Here is a 12,408-nt window from a genome sequence, read left to right as displayed (position 1 = left end):
ATCAGGATACTGTACAGCAATCAATAGCTTATTCATCGATATGAGTGATTGATGAACTATTTAAAACTGGGACATACCAGTATGCTGCCTTTCTGCAGAACAAAAATGTTCTGTGCATGTTGTGCACGCTCTAAATAGAAACATAACAGAGCATCTCCACCTAGAATGTTACCGTTTCAAATCAGATAATTTTTCAAACAAAAATTGCGCCATAAAAAAGAAAAACGAAGGTGGTCTTGATCTTTTCCTTAAACTAGGAAACCCAAATATTGGCCTGTTAGTTAAATTTATAACATTTGAATGATTTCTTTCTGATTTTTCGAAACCGAAAAGGAAGAATATAAAAAGTGTTAGAAATATTCTCCATATGTTATTTTTTTCTACATTGGCTTTTTCATACGTTGATTAATAAGCTACTTACATGAAATCTGTACGAACTTATTATTATTAAAAAAATCGACTGCATGGCGCAATGGTTAGAGCGTCTGCACTAGAGTTGTGAAGTAATAAGCTGATCCTTACGTTGCGGGTTCAAATCCCACTATTGGACGTGGAGACAGCGGGTACTTCTGATGAGACCGTATAAACAGAGGTCCCATGTCGCAGTAGGTGCTGTTGCGAAAAAAGACCCCTCAATGCTCAATTGCTGTAAGTGTCGAGTATAGTAATTGCAGTTCTCCACCGGGAAGTTGTGTATTCTCCTTATACACATGTGACATAATGTAAATTGATGGTGACAAATGAAAGTTTAATCAAATTAAGTTTAAAATTTGAAAATCAGAAAATTGAACTCTACCGATAAATGGTAATTTTGTAGACTTTAAAAGTATGCTTGCACAACACGGTAAAAACAAATAATTATATGAAATAACGTATTGGCCATATGTTATACATTTCCTAAAGAAAGAACAGAAGAAATAACACAGAAGTGTCGGATCTTTTGCAAAAGGTTAATAAGTGCATACACTTATAAACATTATTTTATTGAAAATAGAAATTCAATAAAAAATAGGAAGTATTGACCTGAGTTTAAAAAGTGCAATATTTGAAATATATGAAAGATATTAATTAAATTAACACGGGGTGGTTGATCCACCTCAGTATTCGTCATGTAGTATCCTCATTACCAACAGAGTCAACCTCAGTACCTCTCATGCAGTATGTCCTTAGTGTGCACTAGATATACAGTGTGCTCAGTGAAAACCTCAGTGCTACTCAGGACTACCTCAGTGAACTCAGTACCAGGCTCAGCACCACTCAGTACTTCCTCAGGGTGTTGTTGGATTCTCAGTGCTTTTTCGTTACAGTACAGCTGTAGTGTTTGCATATATTTATTAAGATACTGTATCTATATACTATGTTTATCATGGTTTTATGTGAAGGTGTTTGGTTTTTTCAGTAGTTTTTACTGGGCGCTCAGGAAATAGATCAAAATCTGATGTAAGAAGCTTTCAAAATGAAATACAGTTCATTCACTGACAAGAGACGACATCCTGAACTTTGTCTTAAACGACTCAGTTGGGTCACTTTAGATGATGTTTCCTCAAATAACATGTCATTCCTGAAACTTTAGAGTAAGAAAACAGACATAAAAAGCGGTCCCAAGGCTTAGATTCTTGTTTTGGTTAATGGTCAGGAATTTGGCTCAGATCTGAATCTCAATTTCTCGATACAGTCGTGTAAAATTCTTTGTCTTATTAATTCATTAATTTCTTTAAAGGTTGAAGATAACAAATAGTATTCGATAAAAAATCTGTAAACAATTATACGAATAAAACACAGACCCCTGAAAATTCCAAAGGTTGGATCAGGGGCTTAAGAGTAGTAAACGCCCCCTGTTGATCAGTCACATGTGCCATATGTATATTGATCAGGTAGACAAAACATTCCGTAGTTCAGTATTAAAATGAAGATATTGCTCTTGGTAAGAAGCAAGTCAGGCAAAAATACGACCCATTGATAAAGGCAATGTTTGTAAACAAATTCAGTACAACTTGAATAACGACCATAGAAATTTACATCGTGCTGACTTTTACATGAGAAGAAAAAGACATTTGTCGTGGCTAAATTAAGACATACTGTGAAATACCGGTATATCAGAATTAATTTCAACGGTTCTTTTCATGCTATCATTACGTATATATTTTCTATCATGGTCGTTAAATTATGCTAAGGGCCTTGGTAACAAAGATACCTTGGTAACTTATCTTTCTTTCTTATATCATTCTTATATAAAGTATAGTTGTGACTTTGTTTTTATACTTAATCGACTACGGGATGTATCCGTCAAACCTCTAATTAATACATGTATATAGGGCTCACAGTTGATGTGCTAGGTAGATTGGGGATGTTTACTCCTCTAAAGCTCCTACTCCTACCTGTTGAATATTCAAAGGTCTGTATTTTACGCTCTGTTCACAGATTTGTATTGTGGATTTCTTTAGATCGATCACTGTTTCTTATCTCCCCCTTTTCATTGTAGTAAATATAAGTTTTCTTACCATATTCTGAACGACCTTTGAAAGAAAAGTCGCCATGCACTATCGAGTACCCAATCGTTCCAATTTTGTTTGTTTTACGTTATAAAGTTACGAAAATATTTGTCCGCTGGAGGGTTTCCAATTTTAACCTATCGTCGGCGGCCATGGAGCAGTGTCGGATAATTTTTTTCCTAGCCAGCACCCAATGCGATACAGGACTGGTTTCCAACTTTCATTTCTTGTAATAAAATTCTAAACCGAGAAACAAGGATCAACTCGTCTGGAAGAGACGCTTTTAACCACGGACTACAATCTATGCCGTAAATTTCCCTTAAGTGAAGACTAACTAGCCTTTCATTTTAACCCTTTCTTTTTTGATAAATCACATACATATATTGAAAGGCAAAAGAAACGCAGGGTAAACCTTAGAGGTGAAATACTTTTATTTTTCCTTATGTAATGTCTAGTATTCCTATCTCATGTTTAAAATCATCTTTAATAAAAATGTAATAAAAATTCCATTTGACTTTGACTTTAATTCATGTTATTGAAACTGATATGACGATGCCACCTAAAAGGGAAAATTGAAAATTCTAACTATCTTCAATGTCTCCTTAGTGCATATGTCAAAGTCTTGTTTCTCCTTTTCATGGAGTTCATCAGTTGGTTATCCTACAAAAAGGATGGTATTGATTTTGTCCAAATTTTAACGCACTTTCAGAAATTAATTACCACAGTTCGTATTTTTTTTCAAAGCGAGCTGCCACATAGGTTTGTAGCGGCCGAGGGTCAAACCCACGGATTTCCGATCAAGGAGCGAGCGCTCTACCAAATGAGCTGCGAACAGTAATGCAATTGTATTTACAGTGTTCTTGAACTTAAATCAAAGAGTGGAATCAAAACAAGAAAAAAAATTCTTTTTCACTAGCGATCCACCTTATATATTGACAAGGAAGTGAAATCTTGAAAAGGAAGGTATGGTAACCTAAACAAATGTGTAAATTTCAGATAGCCTTTAAACAATTCGAAGAAAGAAAAAAGGAATTATTAAAGTCTTGCAACTCTGAATTATTTTTAGTCCTTTAAGCTGATCCAAATGTAAAATGTTTGGAAAACACAATCACTCTTTTTTACTTCCAAATGATGATAATGATCGTATCATATACAGCAGACTTCAAATGATATTAAAAAAGCCAATCAGGCAATTTCTTTGTAGTCAACACTATATCTAGTTCAGACTATGATCCGAATTCTTTTACTGTTGTGTATCTCCGTTACTTAAGCAGTATTCAAAATGTTTGAATCTACAGGTATAGATTCATATTTTCGAATGTTAAACGCAAAATTCCTAGTATTGTTAATTTTAATTCATTAAGATGTTTTTCATCTAAATTTAATTTCGAAATTAAAATAAAATAGCTTGAAAACACTATGGTTGCTTAAAAGGGTCATAATGGTTTAAATATCCCAGTGCTCGATTTACTTTCGTTTAAACGATGAAATAAAATTATATTTAAAAAAAGGAATGTTTAAAAGTCTCATTTTTTATTAATAACAGAATACTATATAAAATATAAAGCCAAATAACATATTTTTCGAAGATAATTTTTATAAACCTTTTTCAGTATGGGGAAGAAAATAAGGAAATATCATCATACTATACTATTCACAATGCCCAAGCAAGAAAGAAAAAGAATATATAGTCAAGCAGCTGAAGGCTCAGATCAGGGGAGAACCACAGGTTTTAAGAAAACAATAATTTCTGACATTCATTTTAACGAAAATCTACCTACAACATCACATAAGACCGAACAGAGGAAAAGTATGGAAGAAACATTCTCTCCTCGTGACAATTTTGAAAATACATACACACAGAACCATTTTGAGGATATTGTAGATTCAACTAAAGAAAACCTAGAAACCTCTTCCCCCTCTTCTCCATTGTTTGAAGAGTCAGATGAAGATGAAAATGAAATGTCTGAAGAAGAAAGCAAGCATGTCCATGCATCGGTGTCGGAATCTGTCATTAGGGCTGATGTTTTGCCATCTGATAAAGGAGCTAACTTCCTTAAACTCTTCTATTTCATCTGTAGTTTAGTGACCAAAGCTGCTAGAACGTGGTTTATGTCCAAGTACCCGAAACAAAAATTGAAGAAAAAACAAAAGAAACTGAAGAACCTGATGGGCAATGACAACAACAAAACATTTCTTCAAAGATCAGACGAGGGAAGTAAGTTGTTAAAAGATTTTAAAGTTTACTGAAATATATTGTCATCAACCCTGAGTTATGCCAAATGTTACAAGAGGTAATATTAGGGTTTTCACTATACAAGTTTTAGTATGTCTCCTTGTGGCCTGCGTGGTGCAGTGGTTACAGCGTCTGCTCTAGAGTCGTAGAGAAAGGAATTGATCCTTACCTCGCAGGTTTGAATTCAACTGAAGGACGTTGAGACCGGTCCTTCTGACGAGACTGTATAAACCGAGGTCCCGTGTCGCAGAAGTTGCTGGCACCATAAAGACCCCTCATTTCTAAATTACAAAGTTTGCCTCTTTCCACTGGCAAGTGGTTGAGTCTCCATATGAGTGAAAAATTCTTGAGAGGAACGTTAAACAACATACAAACAAAGGACAAGATAGAGTAACGGCCGAATCTGGCCCTTTATTTGAGGTAAACATCAGAACACTGGTAAAATCGTGATAGTTTGTAGTTAAGAAGTTAAAATGATGCTTACTTTAAAGCAAGCACTCATTTAGCTTCAAAGCTTACATGGAAGCCACTAGATGGTGAAGAAGTAGGACATTTTCCAGAATTTACTCAATGCTTGTGCAATTTCATCATATTTAAGATAATTTTCTCTTCGGAAAACATAGAGCACAAGCTTGCTTATCTAAGATTTTTACACATAAATAGTATCTGATATTAGTGTATAAAATATATAAAGGACAAGATAGGGTAAGACCAGTATTTAGCCCCCGATATTTGGTGTACTAGTATTTCAGAAAGATCAATAAATGTATTCATAAAAACTAGCTGTCACCCCTGCCACAAAATTAGTATAAATTCTAAGATTTAGAATATACAGAGGCACAGTGAGGTCAGGAAATAGGTCAAATTTCAAAATTTCTCATTTTTATGCAAATTTTATCGATTTTACAGCACATTTTGCTTCGGAAAACACAGAGCACGAGTTTGCCTATTTAATAAATTTATATATTTTATACACTCATATTTGGTGCAGTTTATGTGTAAAAAATCTCAGAGAGGCAAGCTTGTGCTTTATGTTTTCCGAAGAGAAAAGTATCTCAAATATGATGAAATTTCACAAGAATTGAGTAAATTCTGGAAAAAAGTCCTACTTCTGGATCCTCTAGTGGCTTTCATGTAAGCTTTGAATCTAAATTAGTGCTTGTTTTAAAGAAAGCATCATTTTAACTTCTTAACTACACTTAGTCTAACTATTACAATTTTACCAGTGTTCTGATGTTTACCTCAAATAAAGGGCCAGATTTTTACATCAAATGAGAGGCCAGATAACCATATCTTGTCCTTTGGTAGATAGGCAAGCGTGTGCTCTGTGTTTTCCGAAACAAAATATGCTGTAAAATCGATGAAAATTTGCATAAAGAATTTCGAAAATTGATCTTTTTCCTGACCTCACTGTTACCACTGTATATTCTAAAGCTTAGAACCAATACTCATTTTTTGGCAGGGGTGACAACAGGTCTTTATGGTTAAACTGTTGGATCATTCTGAAAGACACCTAAAATCGGGGACCAAATACTGGTCTAACCCTATCTTGTCCTTTATGTTTCTAACATATGTGATGATATTTTCCTTAGAGTATTTCAATTTCAATCCTCTTTAAATATATTACATGAAACCGAGTAACTTCATACCAAAAAAATGTATTAATTTTATCATAATACTTTTAATAAAAATTAAAAAAATCCATATAAAACCTTTCAGATTCTTATTAGAAAAGGATAACTCTCGGTAAAATCACTAAAATAAGTACTAGTATATAAAAATTTTATCAAAATCAGTTTCTAAAACCACACTTTTCAGAAATATAAAATACCGTGATTTTAACTTCTAACTCGAATATACAGGTGAAAGATTATTAGTCACTAGTCATTGTTTGGCTGATGTAGGATTGACCCATGTATCCTACTGATTATCTAAAAATCAGGATCATGAAGGAGTGAAAGGGGTTACTTACCCTTCTTTTAAGGAGTAACTGTAACAGTCCTATAAAGGAGTTACTATAAAAATCCTATATTGCTATTGTTTGAAATTTTGGTATTCTTAATAAACAGTTCTTACAAGCTAGAGTGTAAACGTTCTAACATGTATACGTATGCCCAAATTACCGAAAAGAAAAATCATGAAAAAAATTACTCCTTGTTATAAGAATCTCTTGTTTGCAGTTATGGTCATTTACGACGAACTGGACATTTCAGCAATAGCGTGCCTATCAAGAAGCCTCGATACGAATTCAGAATGGAAAAAGGAATTGCAAGTTAATGACCACTCCGATACAGCAGAATTAAGAAGAATTCAGGAGATAAGGAATAAAATCGCTCACAATAATGTAGGAGAAGTAGATGAGGCCGACTTCAGAAAAATGTGGGAAACTTTAGAAAAAGTGAGTTTAGTAACTATCATTTAGCAAATAAAACCACACTCGATCTAGCCATCTATGGCTTTCTCTTTTGGATTTTTAGATAGAACTTACATCTCTAAAATTGTCAGTAAATTTCCATTCACCCCCCCCCATTAAACTTGAAATCCCACGATCGCAAAGGGTCATAGTGTAGAAGGCTTAAGGCATTTCAGACAGAAAATTAGTTTTTAAACCACCTTTTAAGCATTTTAAATTCGGGGATACTTCGATGAGCTTCTTATGCTAAAAATAAGCTTTAGTTATCTTTTTTTTATTTGAGAAATAGTGAAAAATCATTGAGACACGTAATCATTTGCTGTCACGAAAATCTGTTTTGTAATATTTACATTCCCATTTGTCCTTGTCCGAGACAAAAGCAAAAATAGTAAAAAGTACAAATACTCTATTTTTATATAAATCTATACTGCTTCATTGATACTAGTAGGCTTATTCTAAAAAAAAAAATGAGCTGGGCGGGACAAAAAAAAGACAGAACCAAGGGTTGTAGCACATGAATTTGTGGGATCAAAAGCATGTAAATATATGGGATAACTGTCAATTAATTTAGTTTTATGACAATGATCATTCGATTACCTTCGTCGTTTATGCAAAGTACCACGCAAGTCAATAGATTGATCATATCATGAAACCAAAAAAAGACAGTGTTTCCTTAAATGCAGGAGGCATTCGAGGAACATATCTATTAAAAATCAAAATTGTATTTTGAAGTTCTAGTTTAGAAAGAACATCTTTTTCAGACCTGAAAAGGGTTTCATACTTTATAAACACAAAAACGTTGGAATTTCTACAATCGAAAAAATAAGCTTATTATTACTTATACATAGAGAGGACTTTTTTGATATCAGTATATACATTCAGGAAGAAGTATTGTTTTTCATTGGGATATGAACTATTCAGCGAAAAATAAAGGTATTACAGTTAAAGAGAGGGATTGCATTTAAACAAAACCATACAGATTCCTAAAGAAGGGTTGGGGTTAAGACTCATTTCTTTCTCTCTTAGGCTGTATCGAGGCTCTCAAAAGGAAAACTAGATAAACATTTTCTGGAGTATCGTCGCCTTGATCTATTGGAAAGACGTCTACCAGGAGTACAGATACAGAGATCCATACCAACAGAAACAATAAGTAAGAGATGCCTTTTTTTCCAAGCAATCTTCAACAGTTATTATGTCAAGATGATGACCAGAGCGATGATGGATATGATAAAGATGAAGAAAATGATGATCAGAGCAATGGTGGATTTATTAACGATGAAGAAGATAGACATAACAAAGATCTACGTGATTACATTGATAATGATACATCTGCCACTGACGATGATGACGATAATGAAGAAAAAGTGGGAAAACGATCGTATTGATATTATGTTGGCTTCTCACGAAAGATAATTCGGATTGAGGGATTCAAATTTTGAAATCGTGGATGTTTAGATTTTTGATACTTAATATATCACTAAAGAATTTGAAAATTCTTGAAATCGTTCAGCGACGAGTGTATAAGATGATAATTATTCTTTTTAGAAATGGTTATATATAATCAATAAATCCATAAATTCACAGTGTATAATGAAATAAAAAAACGAAGTAATTTACACAGTAAAGCTTTGGTGCTTTCATTAACAATTTTCAGATGTTTTACAAATAAGTTTTTTAACTGTCATATAGTAACGTTTCCTGTCACAATATATTTCCTGTATTTCCATGTATACGAGGGTTGTCCCAAAATTCCGTAGACAAGCGTTGTTTTGTAGGAACCCTATGTCATACATTAATGAAACTTCGTATATAGATTAAACCAACACTATCTAATAAATTTATGGACAAATATGGAGTAACTAAACAAATTATTCCAATTTAAAAGACAAATTTCATTGTCTGGTGTAGGTAGGCGGCGCAATACCCAAGAGTTGCAATTAAAACTTGGTATATTATATTTAAAATCCTACGGAAAAGTAATTACTACCCCGTTTTTTTAATGGAAATGAAAATTCTTAATACTGTTCTATTAACTACATTTCCCCAAATTTTGGTGTTTATGCTTTGATAAATATGATTTTTATAACGTTTTATATACATGAGGTTGAAATCCGACTTTCTGAAAAATGGCCGCTGCGTTGACACCGCGGCGCACTGGACTATGATCAAGTGTTTTGATCCTGAATTCACTCTTACAAAAATGTACCAGTCATAACGGTTTGATAGACTATGAACTTTTTCTCAATCCTGAGTATTTAAAATGATTAAAATGGTTTCTCTATGTATATAAATAACAGTAGCTAAAATAAAAGACGGGGCTAAGAAATGGGCAAGAGTTGCATTGTGCAACTCCCTGAGAGAAAACAGACGAAAAGACCGTAGAAATGTAGCGTTTTCAAATTTTTATTATTTCATACCTGTACATGCATATACTTTGTTTACATATTTTAATGTTTGACCATATCATAGTAAATAAGATATTTCACATTTATTACTATAACCGTTTCGTTTAATTTAAGAATTTGAATCTGGTAATTGAATTATTTTCTCCAAAAAATTGAACTGTTGACATTTGTATTTTTTGACGTTGCAGATTGCTCCGGGTGTTAGAGAACGATATCACTTTAAATGTTATTACTCGAAAAGATTTCAAGTAATCATCATAAAACTTCGTAATTTATCTGCCAAGAACATGCTCTCTCCACCCTGAAAATTTTGTAAAGATACTTCAATTTCTTTAAAAGAGCTCAGTCTACGAAATTTTGGGACAACCCTCGTATATGTCTTTATTTAAAAATATATATTTGTAACTATGTTTTAGCTTCGGGGAGCTTATGTAATACCCTCGGTGTCGGCGTCCCAAGTTAAGTTTTTTGGAGCGGTTTTCTTTTTAAGTACTTCTATGTCCTATATTGATTAGACATGCATGGAGGATGCTTCTAGTGTGTTTCATTGTACCAGTCAACGTTACAAATGCTGCAATTTCAGCAAAGGAATGACCAGGTTAATGTTTTCGGAGCAGATTAACATTTTTGGTGCAGTTTTTGGTGTAGGTCTCATTTCCAAGGAACTATAAGCCCTATGTTGACCAAACTTGCATGGATGATACATCTAAGGATGCACATTACCAGGCTTGCTTCGGATGCTAAATCTGACCTACATTTTCCAGTTAAGTGAACAGGTTAATTTTTTTGTACAGGTCTCATTTTCAACTAACTATAAGCCCTATGTTGACCAAACTTGCATGGATGATACATCTAAGAATGCATACTTTCAGACTTGCTTCAGATGCTGAATCTGACCTACATTTTCTGGATGAGTGGACAGGTTAAAGTTTTTGAAGCAGGACTCATTTCCAAGTAACTATGAGTTGTGCAAACTCGCTTGGATGATACATCATAGCATTACCAAGAAACTATAGGCCTACAGCTTATGTAAACAAAATTTGCCAAAATGATGCATCAAGGGATGAAAAATCTCAAACTTGCTTCAGATGCTAGATTTTAATAACATTTTTGTGAGGAAGTGTATTCCAAAGTAACAGACCAAAATTGCATAAATTTTGCATTTTTGGATGTACACGTTTTGTTGGGTATTTGTGTGACTTTACTTAAAGACAACATTCGTTGAGGTGAGCTCTGTAAGCTCTGATTACCTATGTATTTATGAATATGGTCAATGTGCATGATTGCTTACAATTGTTAAGACATTTTCCCTAAAGATAAAATGAAGAATTACAATTGTAAATGCACTGTGCGTATGTATGTTCAGAAAACGATATACGAGTTATTTCTCTTCTTCTACTAAATGGCAATGATTAGCCTCCTTCTTATGTCCTATGTATATTTTCATTGTTTATCTGGAAAAACTGACTTTTTCGCCATCAGGCATTTTCTATACCTTTTTCTTTGAAATATGAAATAAATTTTACTCAATAGTTGTCCGGTGATTTGCTTTTGTTCCTATCTATATTTCTTTTAAACTGAAACAAAATTTACTGTAATTGAAGAAAAGAAATATATATTGAACAATTTTATAATAATAATTGTTGTAAAACAAAATTATTTAATATAATGATTTAAGGACATATAATACAAATGAATTTATATTTCAAAGTTTTGAACATAATCTAATTTTACATAATTAAGATAAATAATTTTACCCGCATAAATTTTAATATTACATGAAAAGTTTAATCAAAATTACATGTATAAAGAAATTTAAAGTGGTTTAATTGTATTAAATAATAATATGATTATGAGGATGATAAAGGTAATAATAAAGAAGATGATGACCTAAGCGATGATAGATATGATATCAATGAAAGAGATGATATTCAGAGCGATGATGGAAATGTTATAAATGAGGAAGATGAGTGTCAGAGTCATAATGGATATGATAAAAGCGAAGGAGATGATGATCAGAGCAACAATGAATATGATAAAAATGAAGATGACTATGATCAGAGCGATGGTGAATGTGATAACAACAAAGATGACTACCAGAGCGATGATGGATATGATGAAGATAAAGAAAATAATGATCAGAGCAATGGTGGATTTGATAAAGATGAAGAATAATACCATCAATTGAGCTTATATGGCATTAATCGTGTTTGCATCATGATTTTTACAATGATTTTTACCGACTGGGATGTGACAATATACATGTTTTACACACCAGTGTTATGTTTTGTCAGATATTTTGTATTAAAAGCCATAGCGCATTTGATAGCATCTTCGCTAGCCAAGGGTTTCCGATCCAAAATCTACTCTACAACCCTTGGCAGATTTAGTCCTGTCAAACGGGAACTTTGATTGCGCCGCCTATCGCCGTAATTGAGTTAAGTCCCTTGAAGCTCTTTAATATTTGTCCAATGAAAATAGCTGTAACATACGTAGATCAATATGACGTTTGAAACAATATGGCGACCTCCATGCAATTTAATGTGGAATATATCCAAACAACTTCATACAGCTGTGGGCAGTGGGCACACCTCAAAAGTGGTAGAAAATATCGTTCCTCGTGGATTTTTAGTCAAGAGTTTGACACCACTTTCTACTTGTTGCCGTATCAATTATTATCAATGAGCCGTGACATTTGATTGGCTTAAATTGATGCACCTAAAATGCGGAACACGGACTTATGTGGTCCTTTCAATAATTCTTGAAAACATATATAATTAAAAGAAAAAAATTCAAATTAATTAATCCCTTGTTTTTTTTTTAAGATAGATCACGTCCTAACTTTCATTCCTTGTAAATATT

The 12,408-nt window shown here is 33.2% G+C and overlaps 1 protein-coding gene across 1 annotated transcript; it reads left to right on the top strand.

Moving 5' to 3' along the window:
• The first annotated feature begins 4,151 nt into the window (after nt 1–4,151).
• LOC134271208 (protein PFC0760c-like) lies at nt 4,152–11,721 on the top strand. The gene is made up of 5 exons (XM_062753453.1): nt 4,152–4,710; nt 6,909–7,126; nt 8,168–8,291; nt 8,342–8,505; nt 11,404–11,721. Exons 1-5 carry the CDS (start codon nt 4,152–4,154, stop codon nt 11,719–11,721), a joined length of 1,383 nt encoding a protein of 460 aa, XP_062609437.1.
• Nucleotides 11,722–12,408: the final 687 nt, after the last annotated feature.

This window comes from Saccostrea cucullata, unplaced genomic scaffold (assembly GCF_032062105.1).
Source record: "Saccostrea cucullata isolate Sc308-1 unplaced genomic scaffold, CSIRO_AGI_Scuc_v1 ctg986, whole genome shotgun sequence".
NCBI classification, from domain to species: Eukaryota; Metazoa; Mollusca; class Bivalvia; order Ostreida; family Ostreidae; genus Saccostrea; species Saccostrea cuccullata.
The sequence above is the reverse complement of the archived record's forward strand: the minus strand, read 5'-3'. Positions and strand labels throughout refer to the sequence as shown.

Excerpts from the sequence above, each read along its gene's own strand:
- LOC134271208 (XM_062753453.1), top strand. The coding sequence starts at position 4,152 with ATGCCCAAGCAAGAAAGAAAAAGAATATATAGTCAAGCAGCTGAAGGC. Across the intron at positions 8,292-8,341 it reads CATACCAACAGAAACAATAA|ATGATGACCAGAGCGATGAT; the intron begins GTAAGAGATGCC and ends TATTATGTCAAG. Across the intron at positions 8,506-11,403 it reads ATGACGATAATGAAGAAAAA|GATGATAAAGGTAATAATAA; the intron begins GTGGGAAAACGA and ends TATGATTATGAG.